General features: G+C 36.3%; 2 protein-coding genes across 2 annotated transcripts; both read right to left on the reverse strand.

Annotated features, from left to right (window-relative positions):
- Positions 1–589: 589 nt before the first annotated feature.
- Positions 590–17,606, reverse strand: LOC134743730 (ATP-dependent DNA helicase DDX11). Its single transcript, XM_063677351.1, has 15 exons — positions 17,325–17,606; positions 17,117–17,237; positions 15,685–16,007; positions 15,138–15,304; positions 14,109–14,349; positions 13,392–13,540; positions 13,082–13,200; positions 12,490–12,797; positions 6,661–6,840; positions 5,974–6,168; positions 5,100–5,288; positions 4,187–4,293; positions 2,639–2,796; positions 1,308–1,408; positions 590–717 (listed from the first exon to the last, which is right to left on the reverse strand). Exons 1-15 carry the CDS (start codon positions 17,442–17,444, stop codon positions 634–636), a joined length of 2,562 nt encoding a protein of 853 aa, XP_063533421.1. The 5' UTR covers positions 17,445–17,606; the 3' UTR covers positions 590–633.
- Positions 17,607–18,394: 788 nt separating this feature from the next.
- On the reverse strand, positions 18,395–24,195 carry LOC134743683 (uncharacterized). The gene is made up of 6 exons (XM_063677280.1): positions 24,066–24,195; positions 23,667–23,792; positions 21,440–23,365; positions 21,026–21,195; positions 20,413–20,604; positions 18,395–19,647 (listed from the first exon to the last, which is right to left on the reverse strand). Exons 2-6 carry the CDS (start codon positions 23,755–23,757, stop codon positions 19,396–19,398), a joined length of 2,631 nt encoding a protein of 876 aa, XP_063533350.1. The 5' UTR covers positions 23,758–23,792; positions 24,066–24,195; the 3' UTR covers positions 18,395–19,395.
- Between the last annotated feature and the right edge of the window lie 159 nt (positions 24,196–24,354).

Genomic DNA, 24,354 nt, shown 5'->3' on the forward strand with positions numbered 1-24,354 from the left:
GTAAAGCGGCTAAACCGTCTGCCCATTGTCAAATTGTACTGGTAACCGTGGTAACTCCAGGTTTAACCGATTAACCCCGGCGCTGAGGGTCAATTGCACCAACCTGTTTATCATCGTTGAAGTTCGCAGAATTTTATTGTATGGAAAGTTTCATAGTAAACCGCCGCGGCGCGCCGGGTGACGTTGATCAGTCTGGCATGTGCGGATGGTGCAACTGGCACTAAAACACACAAACCTTCACGTTGTATGGCTTATCAGATTTCCCACTGGATTGAAAGGTCAAATGGTTTTAGAAAATACTGACTAAGCTGTTTTTATATCGAATTGCCCTAGCCATCAGCTGGCGACGCTTTTGTATGTATAGCATTAGGGCCGCAAGGTGTCAGGAATTGTTGTGATAACCTAATATGTGTCGAAGTTCAAAGGTCCCACTTTGTCGCTTACCATAAGGACGAGATTTGCTTGTATCTTTATACGAATAACCTGTCAAAGCATCCTTATGGCAAGCGACAAAGTGGGACTTTTTAATTGGAAACGACCCATATAATTAAACATTATGTCTAGTTAATAAGTAAAAATGTTGTACATTTTTATAATCATTATTTATTACATTTTTAAATAAATAAATATGTTTCAAGACGAGTTTTTGTGCTTAGAGAAAAATTTCGCCATGCTCCCAACAGTTGGACCAAAACTGCAGTTAGACATTAGGGATTTCTGAAACAAACAAAATATTGTATAATCAGGTAATTGCAATTTTATTTTGCGTTCGGATTCTTATAATACAATTTTATTATCATAAATTTTACTTAAGGCAAGACTTTGAAATAAAAGTACCTAAGCATTGTTTATTTTGTGAACTCAGATTTCTACGGTAACTTGAATTACTTGCAAGTTGCTAAAGCGTCGGCAACGCGCATGTGTCACCGCTGTCTGTCCATGGGCTATCAGGCGAGCCGAATACTTGTTTGTCACCGAAGTAACATTAAAAGGTACTTATGTAGTAAAATGAACAATTTACTTGCACGGAACGTGGTTGTCGGAGCAAAATGGGGTTCAATGTTAGAATTTGTTGAACTAAATATGTATGCACAGCAATCATATATTAAACGCGCATGCAGACAATGAAAAATTTATGAACGCGGATATATTTGGCAGTTCATTAGTGTTATTTAAGAAGAAAGTTTATTGTTTATTAAATTAGTATGAAAGTTAGGTTAAGTTATCTCATTATTTGTTAATTTCACAGTTGTTATACTTAGATAGCATTTTATAGTAATAAAAAATATTAAGAATGAACCACTTACTTGTACAAAAGATGGCAAAGCCGCCATAGTGTGCGGCCTCGAATACCTATCATCGACCAACAGTACGCAGGCGTAATCCCGAGCATGGCGCACAGCGCGACCTATAAATATTATAAAACAAATACTTATTATGGGACAATCTTCTTACAACCGACAAACAAACAAACCGACCTAGCTCCACAGTAAGCTTAACAAGGCTTGTGTTTTGGGTACTAGACGACGATATAATATAGGTATAGAGTAAAAATAAATACATAAAAACACCCATAACTCAGGAACAAAATATATGTGATGAACACAGAAATAAATGCCCTTACCAGGAATGATCTCGGGACCTGCTTCGCATTCGCAAAGACCTATATAACTAAATAAATAAATATTATAGAGACATTCTTACACAAATTGACTAAGTCCCACAGTAAGCTCAAGAAGGCTCGTGTTGTGGGTACTCAGACAACGATATATATAATACTTAAATACATAAAAACACCCATAACGGCCATAACTCAGGAACAAAATATATGTGATGAACACAGAAATAAATGCCCTTACCAGGAATGATCTCGGGACCTGCTTCGCATTCGCAAAGACCTATATAACTAAATAAATAAATATTATAGAGACATTCTTACACAAATTGACTAAGTCCCACAGTAAGCTCAAGAAGGCTTGTGTTGTGGGTACTCAGACAACGATATATATAATACTTAAATACATAGAAAACTTCCATGACTCAGGAACAAATATCTGTGGTCTGTGCCCACGGTAAGCTCAAGAAGGCTTGTGTTGTGGGTACTCAGACAACGATATATATATAATACTTAAATACATAGAAAACATCCATGACTCAGGAACAAATATCTGTGTTCATCACACAAATAGATGCCCTTACCGGGATTCGAACCCAGGACCATCGGCTTCACAGGCAGGGTCACTACCCACTAGGCCAGACCGGTCGTCAAAATGTAATATAACTCCGTATAAGGTGAATAAAGTCTAAGGAAAAAACGTGCCTCAGAAATCAAGAAAACATTGATTCTCGGATAGATGGCGCTACTACCTTTGGCCTATTCTCGGCTAGATGGCGTTGACGGTGTCGTTTGATATTTATCAATTTTAACACATATCAGTGAAAGAACATGGGTTAAAATCTTATAAAAATAATAAATACAAATAAAAAATCATCTAAATTTTTTGATATTTTCATACATTTTTAGTTTTAATCGTGTGTCGATAGATGGCAGTAAATTTACTGTGACTACAATATTTACTACGACAGTAACCCTCTATCCTATATATTCTCTTTGTTCGTAGGCAGGGTCACTACCTACCTATGCACTGGTTGACCGCCTTCATACACAGGTTCTCGTAGTACGCACTCCCTGAGCCGTTAGTTCGGTTAAGGTAGTTCATTTTTTCTTGAAGTTCGGGAGACTTCACGTTTGGGTACGGCATGCCGATTACTATGATGCAGCGGCCTAGGTCGTCGCTGCAAAAATATTAATGTTTAGTAAGTTGGAATAAAACTACGAAAACGAATTATATAATACACTTTTCTTTTCTTCAAGTAAAGCTCACCCGTTGACCACGAACGCTGTAAAGGGTTCGAAACGTCGGAATATTCAATATACGCGATATAATCCGTTTCCATAGTTTTATTTCAAGTTACTCTTCGCGGTAACTGAAGACAATATTTAGTAAGTTGTGTTTTCTTTTTCTAACGTTATGTAGAAAAGATAAATAAATTGAATCGTATACGAACTGAAAGTATTTTTGGAAGATGACAATCGATTCTACTTTCCGTCCAAATGTTTCTAATAAGCCTGCTGTCTATTGTGGCCCTAAATTTCAAAATAAAAATGTAGCTCGTGGTTCGCTAGTAAAAACGCCCCATACAAAAAGCGCGCGGCCAATGACGATGACGTCACAGTAAAAAAATGCATTTAAGTATTCGTGTAGTTGCCATACATTGATTTTCTCGTTATAACATTAGGAATCTAACAAAAATGTTAAATATCGGCACCTACACTTTTTTAAATTCAATTTCCAAATTTTTGCATTAAGTAATATCGTGTTGGAGGTCTTTATTGAACAAGCATCATAAATATTTTTCATGCATGTAGCACAGAATAACTAATAGTACTACCGTACAGAAAATTCACTCCTCCACAAAAGCCAGATTTAGGTATAAAATTATACCTACACTCGCCGCCTGCAAGCAAAATTGAAACTTATAACCGCGCACGAACCGTGAATCTTCTTTGCGCGCCGCAGTTTTATGACCGAGCTGTGAAGGTTGTTACTTGACAAGTTTTTGTACCTATACCTACTGATTTATTATTTTTAAGATAAATATGTAGGAATTACAAACGTTGATTCTGTAAAACATAATTTATTTAGCCGGAGATAGTATGTCTAATTCTCACGGAAGTAGGTATGCCACAGAAGTACTTATTCCTTTAAAAATATGTCGGTCAATATAGCCCGGAATTAGAAATAAATGTTTTTTCTGCTTCCTTGTTCTTCCGTTTATTCAGACATCCGTAATTAGAACATTATCTTTTATACAGATTAGATCGCGATTTAGGTTTTGAAGCCATTCCGTATTTTCAATTTTGCGCGAGCGCCACGTGACACGACTATCGTGCGAGCCGAGCGGCAGCCCACTGCCATACACCTCACCGGGCGGTGCGCCGGCCAAATATACCTAAACTGCGCAGTGACACCCCCCTGCATGTAGCCCATTCACAACGTTAAATATGTAGGTATAACTCACAAATACGTGTAAACGTACATTTTGTAACCGACGAAAAAAACGGAGGAGGTTCTCAAGTCGACGCGTATTTTGTTTTTTACATACAGAATAGGATTTGACATACCTGAAATTGAGCCCCTCGCTTAGTTTTCCACCTACAACACTTAACATCAGCGCGCCATTTCGATTCCCTTCTTTAATTTTCACAGCTGCAGCAAACTTATTCAAAACCTGCAACCGAAAAGTAAATAAGTAAACTAGGTAACTGAAAATGACCTTTTCCCCTCACTAGCTCGGAAAGCCGTCTATTATCCTTTAAAACAAGCGGGGGAAAACGCATTTTATCCACTAGTGGGGAAAGTAATTTGACCTTGGATGGAGCGTGTTTAAGTAGCTTTACAGATAACAAAACGTAAAACGCTCATAATAATGGTTCGTTCGATATTAATTATCATTAAATAAATGGTTTGAGAATCTAATAAAAAATACCAAATTTAGCTTTATTTAATAATTTTAAGTCATAAACCTTAAAATTCCATAAGAAACGTTAGATTTTTTATAATGATGTTAAATATAATTCTGAACGCACAAGTTGAGTCGATGCAATTTCAAAACGCATCGTTGACATTTCATACGTCAGAACAGAAATGTCAACATTGTCAACAAAATTTTTACTGTTCTTCTCACCGACTCACATAAAAATCAGAATTTCTAGTGTTTTCTGTTATAATATCGTAAAAAAATTAGTGATTCCAGTGATGAAGATGATCTAACGCCTGTGGATGTTGCACTTTCCTCGCTATAGTGAGGGGAAAAGTTTTGTGTTACACACGGGTGCAAATGTATTTTACTTCTCGTGTGTTGAAACACTCGCTACGCTCAGGATTCTATTTTAGAACCACTCGCTTCGCTCGTGGTTCAACTATAGAATCCTTTCGCTTGCTCATGTTTCAATTCCACACTCGCGGGTAAAATACAACTTTGCACCCTTGTATAACAAATAACTATTATCACACATCAATAAGGCTGAAAGTTACCTGATCAACTTCAGCTGATGATTTCGGTTCGCGGAAGACGGATTTCTTCTTACAAATAGTTTCTATGACTTTGTTCGCAACTAAGTGTTCATACACTGTTTTTTCGTAGGAATATGATGGTAGGAAACAAACTACGCCGCCTGGTACGACGCTACAGACGTTCCGTAAGATGCTGCTCACTTCTTTTAACTGAAAGGAAGAATGAAATAAACTAGTAATTTGCCCCGAACTGAGAACTCGCGATTCGCCAAAAACGTACTGCAATTGAAGAAGCCGTTTTTGAAAGACAGTCTGTCTTTTTGATATTCATTGGATTCATACGCATCTATTTAATCTTAGACGCGGTTGAATAAAATTGGATCGCCCTACGAGACCGGAAATTTCAGGATTGGATCCGAAGCAAGACCAAAGTTAGAGATATCATGGCCGTCTTAGCTCATAGAAAGTGGGCATGGGCGGGGCACATTGCGAGAATGGACAAGAGTCGCTGGACGAGTCCTTGAATGGAGGCCCAGAGCGGACACCCGAGGGAGCGGTAGACCACGCAGCTCTGGGTGGACGGAGGTCGGGAGTGGCTAAATCGGGCACAAGATCGACAGGAGTGGAAGAAGAGGGAAGAGGCCCACATCCAAGATTGGATCACCAAAAGGCCACCATGATGATATGATAATGATTTAAGTTTCGATAAGCGTTTTCTATCAACGATACCCCGCCTGGCCGCGTAGCCAACACGCCAATCGCTAACGCTCCGTATAGCGATCGAAACGCAACTGTCACTGTCGCATTAATATGGAAGAGTGATAGAGAGACACAAAGCGTTTCGTTGTCGAAGCGATAGCGATTGTCACCTTGGCTAGGCCGGTAGTTTACTTACCAATTCTTTACTCATCCTGTTCTCATAAGAGAAGTTAAGACTGACGCTAGACGGTCCCTTGGACAGACAGACTCCTAATACATTGTCCGGAGGCACAACATGACCGCATTTCACCACGTTCACTTCTTTGCCGTCGCTCTTCAGTAGGTCTTTGAATTCGCTGATAGGCTCCATGGTTCCTCCAGCTAAAATCACCTGAAAATAATTGACTAAGCGTTAGCGAATGCCAACTTTCAGCTTGGGCAAAAATGCATTCTTATGTCCGTATGTTCCTCTACAGGTCGTAATTCTTAACCGATTCTCGTGAAATTTAGTGAGGAGGATCGATGATTAAGCCTTTGTCCTTCGTGCACTCCGAAAAGGTTCACGATAACGCGCTGCACACGGTAGGTATTAAAGTTTTGTTTGCCGATTTTGGAAGTTTTCCCAAGTGGCGGAGCCATACATTTATTGAGTTTTAAAGCTATGCTCGCGAGGTCTACAGCTCACAGAGTCACTAGTATTTTTTTTTTAAAGTGTTTGTATGCAACCTTTTGAACTTATTTAATTAACAGGATGAAAAACTCAAAATTATGACCTCCTGGAATACCGGTCCAGTCGCTCTAACTGAACTACCGAATTGGGGAACAAGTAACAATGCACTCTTTTTCACTAAGACTGGACCATCTCGAGCAAAAAAACACTTACAGAGCGACACTGTTTGACGACATTCGAGAAATGCTCGGCCGGATTCAACAACAAGTATTTCAATAGACCATTCTCGCCGCTTTGTACTAGAACTCGTCCGTTCTCGCTGCGATCGCAGAGTCTTTCCAGAAAGTCTAGAATGGCGTACAGGCCGCTGCCTGCTGAGGTTTCTGTGGGGGTCTGTGAAAGAAAAAAAAACAACACATTAAAATTGTTTACACAAAAAAAATTGTAGTTTACTTGTTTCTCCGTACTTTCCATATTTGTTGATGATCATGTGGCCAGATAACAATTGTTGATAGAAAACTTAAATAATGTATGGTAATAGTCACGTGACTTTTCGTAGCCTCTGTCATCCCGATACTTTTTGATTTTTCGTTTGGCGTTTGTCAATGTACAATTATAATCTTGGCTAGGGCCCCCGCTTTAATCACACAGTATCGTCACAGAGTACACATACATAATTAAACCCCAAAGAAGTTGCAAGCTTTGTTCCTGGATGTGAACACATAGACGACCTCAGGGGCACTCGGAAAGCTTGTAACTAGTAAATCAAGTATTTCTATATCAATAGGCGATTAAACCTCTTGTCTGTGTACGATAAGGATCTTGACAGAATTTTTAGTCATCTTTTTGTATATTTTTTGAGAACGATTTTTTCTGCTCTATACAGCACAAACGAGGTTTGAACCCACGATTTTTGATCACCACAAACATGAAATCAATACGGGTAAGTGTAGCTACGAGGTATTAAGGGCTTCATATCAACATTTCTTAAGTCTCAGAGCTTGGAGGGTAGATGGCGCACGCGTCATGTCAACATCGAGCTCCGTGTTTATATTTGTCGAAACAGTATATTTTGCGTAAAACTCGGAAAATCCTAACTCGTTTTTAAACATAATTTTACAAACATTTTTGACGCAGTGACTGTCAATTAATACTATTTTTGACGAAAAGTTATAATATATCAGTGGTCATGAACAATTGTGTTGTGTTCTAAGCGCTCGTCACTTGATGCGCCATCTGTGGTTGATTTGCCGAACTGCCTAATTAAGTTGCTTCCTACGCCTTAACTCTCGTATTGATCATAATCCTTGCTTAAACGCCATCTGTGAGGATCTATCTGAACTACACAGTTAACCCAAGAACATCTAAGTACGATCATAGAGTATGCCAATTTCGTTAAACACGTCACTGTCATCATAGCTAAGTGGACTAAGTGGCTTACTGACGGTTTTACGTATCGCAAGTGAACCGGGTTCTATCCTCAGCCAGTGTGAACTTTTTGTATTATTGCGATTACATTAAAAACAAAAAAAAATGTCTTCGAAGACTAACATAAATTATTGTGCCAAATGTTCAAAGGAAATTAAATCCAAAGACTACTTAAAATGTCATCAGTGTGGAAGTTATTACGACGTGACATGTACTACGAATGTCAGTCTTAAATTCTTCGACTTAATGTCTAAGTCAGGTAAACAGGCTTGGAAATGTCACCTGTGCCGTAAAAACAGTCCGAATACCACAAAGGCACAACAGAAAAATACGGCTAGGTGCACCAGCAGTGTACGCTCGCCGATAAAAACGCGACTGCGACTGAAAGCCAAAGTGACTCAACCAAGTCCTTCTCCGGAATCGTCTCCAAAATCCGAATCTGACTCAAACTTCGACTCCCAAGAGCATGACGATACTATGCACAGCCTTCCGGACCTACCAACGACGGAGGATGCGCAAGTACTAGAACTAAAATCGCAGGTGTCAAATCTATCCGTACAGCTGGCCAGCGCACACGAAGAAATCGAGCGTTTAAATGGTACCATCTCAGAAATGACAAAAGATCTCGAGGAGAAACTGAAAAAAATAGCTTTATACAAACAAATTTTAGAAGGAAAAAGTACACCTAAAAAATCATCGAAGAAAAATAACTCAAATCAACTCACGACTGATACCTTATTCAGCTGCACTTCTCAGGAAACTGTTTCCCGTGCTCCCATCACGCAAGCAGATATTACCTGCACACCAGAACCTCCTACACAAGACTCCTTAAACAACTCCGCTGCTAATTTCGAGGCTACTCCTGCCGCGAGCGTCGAAAATGAAATTTTGCCCGAATTTAAGACTAATGTCGACACTGGAAATGACCATGAATCCTCTACGTCTGCCAAACAAGTCTCCTTAAACAGTTCGACTACCGTGGAAATTGAAAATTCAGTCAAAATCAACAAACGAAAAGTGTTAATTTTTTCCGATGGAAAATGTGTATTTTTACGCAGATATCTTCAAAACCATCTCGGTGATTCACACATTGTTACGGCCATGGTAAAACCAGGAGCATCAACAGACAAACTTTTAGAATCTTGTGTAATTTTGTGTAAGGATTTTACCAAGTATGACTATGTGATTATAATCAGTGGCCAAAATGATGAAAGCCTCATGAAATTGCAGGCAACTCTTTATAATTGCATGGAGCGATTATCTCACACTAACATTTTACTTAGCGATGTATACATTAACATAAATCGCAATGTTCCTAGTATTAGCGAAATGTATAAGTTGCTGTGTTTTGAATATAAACAATGGTCGTATTTTATAAGTCCTTATGACGATTCTTCACATTCTTTTAGAACTAGGAAATTTAAATTAAGTTCAGCATTGTTAAATCGGATACTTAGTCTTAACTATAAGTACGAATACTATACCTTTAAGAACACTCAATCAAAACCGGAATTAGACGAAAATATTGTAATCAGAAAACCAATTGATGTTCATAACGAATGTGATGATTTTTTTCGACTCTAATAATTGCACCTTTTCAGTTTTTCACCAAAATGTTCAAGGTATAAAGTCAAAAATAGGTGAACTAGAAATTTTAACAGACTCCATAAACATTGATGTTCTCTGCTGTTCAGAAACATTTTTAAAAAAGAATGAAGTACACTCACTTCAAATTAATGATTACATGTTGGGTTCACAATTTTGTAGAAGCCGAATGACTCGAGGCGGGGTCTGCATCTATGTAAAAAAATCCATAAGCTTTGTAAATCTTGAATGGATTTCTGCTCTGTCCAAAGAGTTGCACTTCGAAGCTTGCGGCATTTTAATACCTGACCTAAACTGTATAGTGGTGTGTATATACAGAAGCCCCGATAGCGATATATTCTTTTTCTTTGAAAGGTTGGAAGTTTTACTTGACAAATTAACACTGCGTTCTCGTAATTTTAAGCGCAAAGTAATTTTGGCAGGTGATTTTAACATTAATTTACTAAGTAACGATTCAGCAAAGCATTCTTTCATGTCTTGTTTAAATAAGTATAACTTTAAAGCCAAAATTATAGAACCGACTAGAATCACGAATACGTCTCAAACGTGCATTGACAATTTGATCGCAAACTTTCGGCAATGCACAGCTAAAGTCTTAAACTTGGGTATATCTGATCACACAGGTCAGATAATTACTTTTCCTACCTCACTTGGCTTCAAAGAGAAATACTGGTTTGTTAAAAGTAGACACATTGATAAGCACATGGAAATTTTTATTAAGTACATTTCACAGACAAAATTCTCTGATGTATTCGAGAAACAGGACCCCAACAGTGCTTATCAGACATTTATTGATATGTTTAAGTTAATATTTGACTTAACAATACCTCTCGAAACTGTTCGTAAGACGTACAAGAGTAATCCTAACTGGAAAACGAGAGGTATCGTAAAGGCAAGTAAAACCAAGCGTAAAATGCACTTGTTAACTCAGAGGTACAAAAATATCCAGATTTTGACTATTTATAAGATGTACTGTAAACTGTACAAAAAAGTGATACGTCGTGCAAAAATGATCATAAATGATAAATTCATCTACAACAGTGCCAATAAATCTAAAGCTTCATGGGCACTGATTAAGCAACATACTTCTTCCGTAAACCCTCTGCAGTCAATGATAAAAAAAGTAATGAATGATGGAATTAGTATATCGAATCCCTCAACGATAGCCGAAACTTTTAACCATTTTTTTCTTAATCAAAATTCGAGTAAAGCTGCTTGTGATAAATCTTATAAATGTATTTCCCAAACCGTCTGCAAAAGCATTTTTCTAAACCCTGTTGACAAAAATGAACTGAAGAACATTGTAAACTCGTTAAGCAATAAAAAAAGTGTTGGTCACGACTCTATTCCAGTACAAGTAATTAAAGCTAGTATTGATTTTATCGCTGATCCTTTGATACACATTTTAAACCTAACTCTTGAGACGGGAATATTTCCTGAAGATTTAAAAAAAGCCTTAATTAAACCTTTACATAAAAAAGGTGAGAGGGATCAAATTAATAATTACAGACCGATTGCTCTGCTTCCAACTTTTTCGAAAATCTTCGAGAAAGTTATTTACAGTAGATTATTTAGCTTCATACAAGCAAACAAAATACTTAATTCAAACCAGTTCGGATTTCAGAAGGGAAAATCTACATCATTGGCAATATTTAAGATTTTTATGCACATATGGGATCAGATTAACAATAAGAGACCATGTTTTGCTCTTCTGTTAGACCTGTCTAAAGCCTTTGATTGCGTGGTTCATAATACTGTTTTACGTCAATTAGAAAATTTAGGAATACGAGGAAATGCTCTGAAACTTTTCAAAACTTATTTATGTAATAGGAAGCAGGCGACAGTTATTGAATCGTTTAATAGTTTAACAAAAACCATAGAGCAGGAGCAATCAGACTTTGAAACTGTCAATGTAGGAGTTCCGCAAGGAAGTGTATTAGGTCCGCTTATTTTTCTAATTTATATTAACGAATTACCCAAAATTGTCAATGAATTATGCGTTCTATTTGCTGATGACGCTACACTTTTATTTTCAGGATCACTAACTGATGAGCAACTTGAACACAATATAAACAACACACTAGGCACTGTAATTGAATGGCTGAAAACACTAAACCTTAATGTTAACTTAAACAAAACAAAACTCGTTCAAATTAGAAATTATAGAACTTCACCTATGTCTATCACCGTAACACAAGAAGCGGTGCCAATAGAACAAGTGGACAGTGCTAAATTCCTAGGAATTACAATAGATTCTCATCTCAATTGGAAGTCTCACATTGCTGATTTAAACTGTAAAATTGCAAAAGCAGCTTATGCCTTATCTATACTCTCTGAAACATGTTCAGAAAATGTAGTTAAGAGCGCATACTATGGAAATGTACATTCACAACTCACTTATGGCATAATTTATTGGGGTGACTCTGTTGATGTTCTTACTACATTCAGGTTACAAAAAAGATGCTTACGAAACATGTTTCACTTGCACCACCGTCACTCAGTTAGAAATGTTTTCAAGGAAAAGCAGATTTTGACTCTAACTGGAATCTATATACTCGAGCTTTGCCTCTTTGTAAAGCGCAATGGAGAGTATTTCACAAAACTGTCCTCAATTAATGATAACTTGCGCGTGCAATATAAATATAATTATCGTATCCCAAAGGTGAACAATAAGCTTATGGATAAAAGTGCCTACATTGCAGCAATAAAAGTTTTTAACAAGTTGCCTGTTGAAATAAAGTCAGTCGAATGCAAACAATTTAAAACCATTCTAAAAAAATGGCTTATTAGTAGAGTGTTCTACAGCATGAAAGAATTTGACGCTTATGACAATAGTGCATGCATGTATTAATTTTGTTATTTAGTTATAGGTTAGTCTTAAGTATATTGTACGTCCGTGATGGACAAACTGTTGAATCCTAAATGTATTATTACCAACATCGTACACAGTTATACAATAAATATTATCTTATCTTATCTTATCTTATAATAAGGTAAGATAAAATGTACCTGTATCGCAGGTTTCGTTTCTTCTTTCACTTTTTCTATGACCTCAGTTTTCTTCTTAGAAATATTGCTCAAGAAATCTTTGAAAGAACTTTTTTTGTCGACTGTTCGTTTGCTTTCCTCCTCTAACGCCTGCTGACTGTACCGCATAGAAAACCCGTGTAGTTTAGGAGCCAGGCGAGATTTTCTACAGAATTCTACCAACGGCCTCAAGTTCATATGATCGATTTCAGCCTTGATTACAAAGTCCTCGAGGCTCATTATAGTTGGGTCTTCTTGTTTTTCAGCTGTAGATTTGGGATTTATTATACCTAAAATTAAAATATATATATATATATATAATAGATTTCATTAGGTTATTCATATTAAACTTGCGCAAAAAAGGTTTCAGAACAAGCTTTTAAATCCTTGGTTCTTTTATTTAAAGACTAATCCCAATCCCCTTGGATTGGAGAAATGTCAGGTGGCAGACGCTTCCGAAAAATGTTTATCTGGTCTTATTTTTTGGAGATTAGGTTGCCAAGCAGACCTCGTCAGGCTCTTATAGCATACAGTGGCAAAAATCCTGGAGACTGCTAGAAAGATAATGTCTTACCAACGAGTTTTCCCACAACGAAGCTCATTTGGTTCAGTGTCAAGAGGTTCATACTGCTCAGTCTGGTTCTATACTTGTCAATGTAGAACTTCAGAAACGTTTTCACAGCTGTTACTTGCCTGTGTACATGGAAATATTGGAAATAATACATTATATAATCATCAAAGAGTTATTGACTGTAGGAAAGTTGTATTTCTGCCTCATATTAAAATATTCATTTAATTGTTAACTGTCTCATTATCTCACTCTCCGGACCGGGCGTATAGAGAACCTGGCGTATAGAAGACCTGGAATATAGAGAACAACTTACTTGGCCGACACGGGGGCGGAATGTGCGTTCTCCAAGGCAGCTGTGAGGCCGTGCGCTTCGTCCAGTATCAGCACGTTATTGTTCAGTTTGAGCGAGACGCCGGACCGGGCGCCGGCGCTAACCATGCCCGCATGGCTCACTAACACCACCTGAAAAGATATTGTTTCTTGACATAGATTATAACAGAGTCAGCTCCAAGGACAATAGAAGAGAAGTCTTCTATTGTCCTTGGTCAGGTCGTAAGAAAATGTTGTTGTATCTGCACATAATGAGACACTGTAGGTACCTAACGAGCCTAGCGGCGTCCGCCAGAAGACAAAAGGGCAGCTAAATTTAAAAGTGAAAAAATTACTGCCTTGGGTGAAGTCATCCAGAGGCCCCGAGTTCAAGTCTCACCCAAGGCAGTAATTTTTCCACTTTTAATTTTATTTTAAGCTTTATAGCATCGTTCGCAGACGTTTCTGCTTGTTAAAATTAATTTAAAGAATACCTATTTCTACATATATGCCCCAAACAAGATTTTTGAGTGTTTTTTTTGAAGCGGTATGTACAATTAGCAAGATTTAGGCTGTATTTGATTGAACAGTGTTGTTCAGACGACGTCGTGATTTTACATAAGAATAAGGCGCAAGTGTCAAAAACCTATTTTCAGTCATGCGCGCGAGTAGCCTTACCTATATTGTCTTTCCAGTGGTATAAACATCAGTACAATCTCACCTCAGCATCTTCAAGAGCCATCCTCGAAGCATAATACGGACAAGCCTTGAGCGTTTTCCCGCATTTGACCAAATCCTCGATATCCATCATTTCGACTAGCATCGTCTCTTTCAGGCGCGTTATGTTGCTATGATTGTAATAAGGACAGGAAGTACAGGATTTCGTTTTTGTTTTCTTAAGGACTTTGCCGTCTTCGTCTACTGATGTTGATTTGTTTTTGGATTTCTGCATGTCTAGACATCTGAAAGTACAGTAAATAGAATAATAAATACTGCTCAGTAACTACCCCGAACTATGGTGACATAGTCAAAGGAGCATAAGGATGTCACCATATTGCAACGAAATAAGACTAGGCAACTAATCAAAATATTTTTATTACGTAAATATTTTGATTTATTTATAAATTAATTTCCGACAACTTTTCCAATTTTTTTGAAACTTTGCGCAACTTACACATTTGAATTTAAACTGTTGTGAAACATTATATTTTTATATTATATTATCCTTTATTTCAGACAGTAAAGTAAATTTCATATTTTATTGGCAAAAGGCCTCCTCCAACCTTCTCCGTTCCTCTCTATCCTTAGCAACTCTCGTCCATGTGCTTCTAGCTATGGCTTTGATGTCGTCCACCCATCTTCTAAATGGTCTACCTCTTTTTCCTTTCTTATGGCCTGTGAACCAGTTCATTATCGATTTCGACCATTTTTCTTTGCCTCTAATTGTATGTGACATCTTTTGTTTTGGTGAGCTTCTTTATGGATTCTATTCTTATCTTATCCTATAGTCTTTTCCCCAGCATACTTTGTGTGACATACTAACATTCAATAATATCACGGTTTAGACTCACTTGTTTTAGTTACTCGCGCGAAATGTTTCGGAGAGCCTAGGTCTGCTTACTCAAGCACTAATAGGCTAGGCTCTCCGAAACATGTCGCGCGAGTAACTAAAGCAAGTGAGTCTAAACCGTAATATTATTCAATACACATCTATTGGAACAGATTCATCTTAAATAAAAAGAATTCTTACTTTTCATTCATTAAATTAACATTTTTCAGGCAGGACACCTCACTGTTGATGCAATAGTGTTGTCTGGAAGCTAGGGTTACCACTCTTGTGTTTTCTTTGAACACAGTCCTCTTGATTTCACCAATGAACTGGGACAGCTGACTGTGAGTCCTGCTGCTAATGTATATCTGCAAACGAAAAAGAACTTTATGGCTAATACACACACAATACATGCAGGTGTAATATTCTTGGTGTGTTAAGATTTAAAAGTTTAAGATATCTGTTTTGTATTTGCTTAAAAAAAATTGAAAAGTATTGTGGTTTAAATAGTTTCATTGCATTTACAGCATAGAAGAAATACATTATATTATAACTTATAACTAAAGTTTTTAACCAATTTCAACAGCTTGAGGAGCTTCTTTTTATGGATTTATGCAAAAAAAAATAACAATACCATAATTATTACATTTATTACATGTATAGCAACGGTCGTAAATATGAGTACAATTATTTACCTTAGTCCACTGAAGTAAGGTAAAAAAGTGCAAAAAATATACCCTAAGCTTACTTTAGTATCATTATTTTCATTTTCTTCAACTTCATCACCTTCATCTTCAGATTCACTGTCCTTTTCACAGTCATCCAAAATCAAGTCGACATCTTCTTTATCTTCTCCATTTTCCTTATTATCAACTTCCAAGTCATCTGTATTCTTATTTTTATATTCTATAGCTTTCTTTATATCATGTTTGTCTTTCTTCTTTACTCTTTGTTTCATTTCATTAAATGATTCTATCCTCTTTTTATGATTTGCGAGTTTTAATTCTAACGCTATGAGATTCCTTTTTATTGTTATTTCTTCAAATTTTTCTTCCAGCCAGTTATCAGTAGCTGTAGAAATTGTTATAATATTTATAACAGCAATTATTTTTTATTGTAATTTGTAAGGATTTTTTTGGTTTTCCCCTGCTGACTGATATAAGATATACTCGTTATTACTAGAACATAACACTTAGGTTCACTTATTTTCTCAAAAGCTTAGTTTAATTTCTTGACCTACTGCAGTATAAAGAAGTGGTTACATGTGAATCCTACAAGCTGTAGATTATTCTAACATTCATAGGATCATTTTTAGGGTTCCATACCCAAAGGGTGTTTCTCATGAACCGTGATAGCTAGAGAGTTGAAATTTTCACAGATGGTGTATTTCTGTTGCCGCTATAACAACAAATACTAAAAAGTACGGAACCCTCGGTGGCCTAGTCCAACTCGCACTTGTCCGGTTTTTATAATTTTGCCGTTCAATGGTCAATTGAATAAGTTTGTCCTTGAATGCTCACGACCTATGACATATTTTGAATGTTAAGGTTTTGAGCGATACAATTTAATTCCCTACTAATATTCATTTTCAGTTCATTTCATTTTCAACCGTCTGTTACCCCTTACCCCTTATGTGGGGTTCCATGCCTAAAGGGTATTTATGCTCCATGTGCATAAGGACCATTCTCTGATGGAAAACCACATATTTAGAAAAATAAATTTCATGGATCAAGTTAGTTTTAGTCCTGGGAAAAGATAAACTTTTGAAGGAAGGAAAAAAATCACAAGCAAAATAAGCTATTAAATAAATAAAACGGAGACTTCAACAATTGTCAATAAAGACAATTTTAAACTACAGGTTTAACCTTTCGTACACTTAGTAGCAGATTTGCTCCATATATATTCAACTGAAAGATGAAGTTGTCACGATTGCTATTTATATGGCAATTTTTTGACAGCGCATACGAAAGGTTAAGAGTCCACCAAAGGCCCTTGAGTTTGTTATTTCTACAGTAACTACTTACACATTGTCAGCTTGCAATTTAGTACAATTTACTCAGGAACTACACAATATATCAGTGAAATAAAGCACTCACCTTTTTACAGGTTCATACTGTTTATAAAATGCAATAACATCTTTAATGAGTACAAATTACTACAAAACCATGCAGTAAACTTACTTTCTATACTTGTAATTTTTTGTTTTAAATCGGCAATTCCCTTCTGTAAAGATTCCAGATATTCTTTATAACTATCTTTCTGCCACTGCAGCGTTCCACAGCAAATACTTAACGATTTTCCCTGAAACAACCACATCAACATAACCTATGTCATATATGTGTTTATTAACAAAGTTACCAATAATTGGTATCAATTATAAGAACTTACGGTTCCTGTAGGGCTCTCAAAGATACCCAAATTGTAGTTTTCAATAGTGGAGTATAATTCACGCATAAATTTATTTTGAATTTCGTATGGTTCAAAAGGAAATGGAAATTGAACATCCATTGTGCACAATTGATGTTATTAATTAATATAGATCGTTTAAAGTTTCTCTCTTGTACAACACACACAATTGTATAAATAATTCATATAATTACTTTGAATTAATAAAGAAAACGATACTATTTCTTTCTTTTCGCGCCTTTGACAAATAAATGAGCTTAGCTGTCAGGTGGCTATCAGCCTCAGATGTCAACTGTCAAAATTTCTAGGGGTAGTTTCAAAATTAATTATTATTCAATTCAACTGATGTTTTTTTTTTAATTTTAATATATAATATAGAAAGAGCATAGTAAAATACAGTAGGTGTTAATAATAAATAACATAATAATTAAAACTAATAATATACTGAACGTCTAATATGCGCCTTCGCGTCCCACAAGAGACAGCGCCCCCTTCGCCATGCAATCAAGGTCAGTCCAGTTTACTTGTTTATCCGTACTTTGCATATTTGTGGTTGATCAGGTGGCCTAGCTAAGATGACAATTGTTGATATAGTTGGTCAAACCAAATTGGCAGTAAATAAGAACAAAAAAACTATACTCATCCTTTTCTTTTGGGTGCTAGTACTAGTGTAAGACAAAGATAGTATGATTCTCTCTGTCTATGTTTGAAATGAGACAGTCCTTTGAAAAACTATATATATATGATTATACTCTTTGGTCGACCACAACCCAACATGTTATTGCGTAAATGACCCTAAAGCATAAATTCGTTACTTGTATTTTACCACTAGTTACTTCAAGTTGTTACCAATGGTAACTACTGGGAATTTTTTTCCCACCTTTTACCACTGGTAACTACTGGGATTTTTTTTTCTGGGAGAATTGAAGTATTTCGCAAGTCGACGTCCTTTAGACACGTTTATATTGATTAAAAAAAAAATGCATTTTTAAGTTGGTATGTATTATACAGGTTACAAATTGGCTGTTCTTGATATAAATAAAAACAAATCAGCCATTTCTTCAAGATTTATTCGAACATATTAAATACGAACAAAATTGTTAAAAACTTTATACTCTGATATCAGTCAAGCATGGAGAAAGACTGGAAATCAAATAACTTACTAATCTAGTATCTCCTATTCAGTGAATCCCAAAACATAGTCAATCAAATCAGATAGTAGCAAAGCTATGAATCATCTGTGAGATTCTAGGCATTTCGGCAATACCTTGTTCTCCATTAAGTTTTATAAAAATATAAAAACGAAAAAAAAAACCTTGTATTGTCTACATAGTACAGTCTAAAATGTATTAGATCATATGTATGACATTTGCGTCATGTCATATGACTACTTCAGGTTATCCACATACTTTGATCATCCGCGGAGCTAGATTTTAGTCGCATACTTGTATGTTTATTCTCTAATAAAAGCAATCAATAGCAGCGTGTCTACATTACATTCCCGCTTTCCCGTTACACGCTACCATGCCAATACAAAAAGCGGTATCTCCTTATGCAGTCAAGCATAAAGTTTTCACAGCTTCAAACAAGAATCAAACTTAACAATGTATTTTCACTACTTGTTCCTCCATATTAAATATATTAAACCATAGCGTAGTAGTAAGATTCGAATGAAGTGAGTGTTGTGTGCAACCCATCATTTGACAATAGTACCGAAAACGAGGGTAGTTTGTCCTCCCCTGCCGCCGCCGTGGCTCGCGCCGAGTAATCGGTCGCGGAGGCTGCAGCCTGCAGTCTGCGTCGGTCCGTCAACGCGTGTTCCCGTTGAAGAAGCTCCTCATTATGGCGCGAAATATATAGAGCAATCATCGATATGAATGACGCAATTTAATATATTTAATATGTCTGTGTCTCACAGAAGTTTTGTTATTAAAACTTATTCTTCCAAATGTAAACAAAGCGTTAACGTAAAAATGAGTAACATATCACTAAACGGGAATCAATTAAATACTGCAAAGTGGTAAACATCAAACTAAGGTATTGTGCGAAAAAATTATACAGTAGAGCTAATGAAAACTTGATTGAGTATTGAAGAAAACTGTGACTTTTTCACTTTCTCTTGTATATAATTGGCAATATCTGTGGAGTAATCACTTCTTTTCTCAGCAATGTAAGACAGCAATGGCATTAAAATTGCTGCGAATTCGTTCACGTATTTTTCGTCAACTATATTGACAATCCTCACTAGTTTTCGCACGATGTTCATTACTTGATCGTTGGTGAGAGGTTCCCTGAAATATTTGTTCTGAAAGAAAAATAATAATATGATAAGATTAGTATGCAATTTATAAGTTGGTATGGTAAACCTAGAATATTGTACTTTTGCACTGTGCCACATGGATGGTAGCAAGATAGCTTTTCCTTTCCTCAAATAGTAGATTGTACATGTACAACAAGGGCATAAAGCGATACATTTTACCTCTGCCCGCTGCCCTCACTGACCCATAAGAAATTCCACCCTATATAGGCGAGGTTAAAATGGACATTTATGCCTGTCACTGCTTTTCACTTCGATTTTGAGTAAAATATACAAAAATATCCAATATTTAGGTTATTTTTCCGTATTTATTCAAGAGTAAAGAAAATTGTATTCGGTTGTGTCGGGGGCGCGGGGCACGCCGGTCGGGGGTGCGCCGACAGGGCTGGCAGATTTTGGACTTTATTGCTAGGTCAATAAGGGTCGTAATAGATGATTTTACTTTATTAAAAACGATTTTATGTCGTCAACGCGCGACTGAAAGTCGAACTTTACGAGCAAGTGAAGTAAGCTATTTTTGCCAGCTGTACTTGTGAGTAAGGTACAAATTTAAGTGCTTTAAGTTGCAAGTAAGCACATTTGTAACTACATTTTCTTTCCCTTTTTACATTAGCATCAGATAGCAAAACAATATGTAACTGGCAACTTTGATTTCATAAAAACAGCACAGGACCAAAAATTGTCAGACAGGCATCGCCTCAAAAGAGACATCGCTACCGACAACAATCCGAGTGTCTGGTGGCCTTACTTTACCTTTATAGTAATAATGAAGTTCCTGTAGCAATTGAGCAGACATGCCCACGAAATATCTGTCCTGTTTGACTTCTCTGCTACTGTGACCAGTAAAACAGCATCCTGTAGTATTTCCAGGGTTGTGTCATCTCCAAATACCGACAAGCCATCATATATTTCTGACATTTCTTGATAAGTAATGGAGCATAATACCTGTAACATAGTTATAAGTAATGAAGTTTGAAGCAAAAGCATGCCTTAGGTGTTGGTCTCTGGTTGATGCCTTAGCTGTGTACAGCATCAAATTCTAAAGACATATTGTGGTCTTCCCGTAGTGTGATGCTTTTTGTAGTACAAGTGTAAACATATGATCGCTTGTGTGGAAAGTTCACAAAAGAAATGCTCACAAACGGGTTGGTGTTCAGAAATTTACACAGGGCATTCCAGAAAAGTGCTGGGTATGTGACGCTATTTAAATCTAATGAAATACAGATTTCTGGAGGTTATTAAGGTAGCTGCTATATGTGTCATGTCATGTCCCAAAACGCATGTGACAAAGTAGGCCTTTTTGTGGAATGCTCCTTGCACACAACGTTAGCCGTTTTTGTGGCTACATTAATAGAATATTACATACTTGTAACAGCATGGATGTGATTTGATCCACATCTATCTCCTTTCTTATGCGAAGTCCAGTGATGACCTCAATGAAACTGCTGCCCGGAGGGTCCCAGAGCTTCCTGTAGTAGTACATGTTCAGAGGCTGCAAATTCTTCAATTTGCTCTTTAACCACTTTAGTTCTTTCTCTGAAAATTCAAAGTAAATACAATTAGTAAAAAGAGTTAAAACAGCTGTAATCTCACGAAAATAGGGTATATTTTTTCACATGTCTTTTATGTGTCCTTTAGATCTAATTAGTAAGTGTAGTCAAATTTATTTGAGTGTTAAATGATCAAATAGACCCTATTCTTATTAGACATTAGAACTATTATAGTTCTCGGTTTGTTTAATTAACTACAACAAAAATAATAAAAACCTTTTATTACATACCAGGTATCTCAGCTTCATAAGTGTTAAAGATCTCATGTTGCAACTGCAAAGCCAACTCCAAGGTTGGTGGCATGGCTGCTTCAAAGGAAGTAAACTTCCACCTTACAATTTCTAGGACTTGAGCCAACATAGCCAACATTGGCGCCCTGAATTCCAGTAAATCCTCGATAGTATAAGCTGCCATCAATAATTTAATTTGTACATTCATCCCAACAACATGCTTGTTTACTAATCCTTTGTGCAAATTTGGCATTATTATTAACATTAATAATTTATTGCCTGGAATTATATTCCGTTGTTTGAGCTTACTGATAAAATTTACGAAATTAGTCTGCTTCATGTCAGTGTCTAAAGAAGTCTCCAGTACATTATTACAGACTTTAATGCTGCATGGTTCTGTGTCTTGCCTGTAGTAAAAATTGCAATATTTTTCTAAACTGTCCATTACTCGTAACATAATATCAGTCTGTTTCTCGTTCTCTGCTGCTAATTTAAATATTTTCATAAATGTTTGCTTAGGGTTCTGCAGGAATACTGTCAAGATATCTGACGGATCGGCATCATCAGAGACAGTGAGCTTGTTGAATATCTCAGTCATCATGGTTGTGAAATCTCCATTTTCCATTTTGTCATGCAGGTTGTCACTGAATTGGTTTGTAATGATTTCATCTTTAACAGTATTGTTGCATTGATGGAATGATTTTATGGCCAGAATTTTTAAATATTCACTGTTTTCCTGGTCATCATGCAGATGATCAATGATCTTTTCAAATAATGTTTGACTTTGTTCCTCTTTTAACAGTGCTATGTTTGATTCAAGAAGGAGCAGTAGTGTTAAATTTTGGCATAAATCATCTTTATACAGCAGTGCACTAAGCCAAGAAGGGCTTTCTTCATCATGAGCATTGATTTTCTCTACAATAACTTCAATATCAGTTTCATTGATGATATCTTTGTGATTTAAAGGTTCTCTGGATATCTGTTTTAGCATACCAACAAGACTATGCTCAGAAATATTAGGAATGCCCTGAAGTATTGAGCGCAGTTTAAAGCAGAGCTCTCCAATGCTTTGTTGTATGCTTTTCCCATTCTCTTCATATTCACTCCAAGCACAGAATATGTCAACACTAACGCTCATGACTTGAGTTGTGCAGTCATCCAGCAATAATGCATGGCATTTATTTAGGCACTGCAATATTGCATCATTTGGGCTATCACAGATTCTGAAGTTCAATATTCTTGTTGCAATACTCTCAGGATGGTGTGTACCCAGATAAATCTCATTAAACCCTTCAGCTTCAAACTCTTGCTTACTTGTAAACTGAAGCATGCATTCCTCAATCAGGTTCAGCATGATACTAAGGCTTCGTCCTAAGTATTTGTATTGATCATCTTTGGGCATATTCAGAACCCTGTCTGCGTTAGGAGGGTTTGTAAACTTATTGATACACAGCTGGAAGTTATTTAAGGCATCTGTTAACAATTCCCCATCACTACCATCATGGTAAAAATGCAGTCTACATATCAGCTTGTAGAGAGCTGCGGCAACTATGCGGACCCTGTCAAGCTCATCCACGGGGTTTAAATACTTCATATTGATAATAAATGCATCCACTATTTGCAAGGCCAGATGAGGGTCCGAAAATGATATTATTTCATATAGAAATTGCTGCATGTGGAGATTAAAGAATATCTCATATAAAAGATACTTGGGCACAGTGGGGATCATCCAAATAACCATCTGCATGCCTTCCATCTCAGTCATCTCTTCCAGAATTGGAAGGTCTGCATTTAAAGCAATGTATAATGCTAGTTTTCTATATTCCTCCAGTCTTTCTTGGACCACTCCATTCTCATTGATATAGTTTTTGTCATTCAAGAATTTGGAAAGTTTCTCCAGAACATATTTCACTTTTTCCTCATTTCCTATAACATGCAATCATTTTATATTAACATAATATGTTTCTAATCTAGCACAGTAAATAAATGATTAGATTACATGTAACATGTAGCATAGCAATATAAATTAATAATTAGTATGGAAGAGCAAAAATGCAACTCAATCACAAGAAGAGAAGAAGTACCTAATAGGCTCTTCCAGGGACTGAAATAATTGTTTGCAATGTGGCAATAAAATTTAATGGTATTGTGTTTTACTCCTAAGCCCTTATATACAAAAGTCTTGATTAGAATCACTAAAATAAAATTGGTACAAAAATACTGTTACCTCCTCTTGAAATCAACTTTGAAAAGGAATAGAAATTGTCTGCTGATAAAATCGCGCCTTGGAAGGCTGACAGGTCTTGAATTCGGTCCATCGTCTGTCTACATGTATATTAATTTGAATCTCAGCCTGTAAATCAAAAAAGGTGTTTGTAATAGGTCAATGGAGTCACTTCAATTTACTATGGTACGCTGGGTAGTGGGTAGGGAATATTGTCCCTACTTTTTATTTTTTTAGAAAACTATAGTATGTTATTTTCATATTACAGCGTAATACAGCGGCAAAAAGTACTTTGAATAATGTGAGAAATGTTATTGTTTAATCACAGCCGGCAATAACTGCGTTTTATTTATTTTTTGATAGTAAATTCTTAGCTGTAACATATTTATGGTGATTACTTACAATTAATAGCAGATATTTTCTTAAGCGATGTATGATATCAAATACCGTTTTTAGTGCTTTTATGTATCAAATTATTAATATTTTCTTATTCCACATGTATTTGCTTCTGTTCTGCCGTCGCTGCCGTCAATCGTCAATCAACTACTGGAAGTTCATTATCCCGTTGTTTCCGAATTGCAAGCGTACACAATATGTTTCTGAAAAATAAAGAACTTGGTTGCCCTGCATTTTGTAGTAAATTACAAAAATATTGTACTTAGTGTATTTAAACAAGATTAGGGTTAATGAT

This window comes from Cydia strobilella, chromosome 8 (assembly GCF_947568885.1).
Source record: "Cydia strobilella chromosome 8, ilCydStro3.1, whole genome shotgun sequence".
NCBI lineage: Eukaryota > Metazoa > Arthropoda > Insecta > Lepidoptera > Tortricidae > Cydia > Cydia strobilella.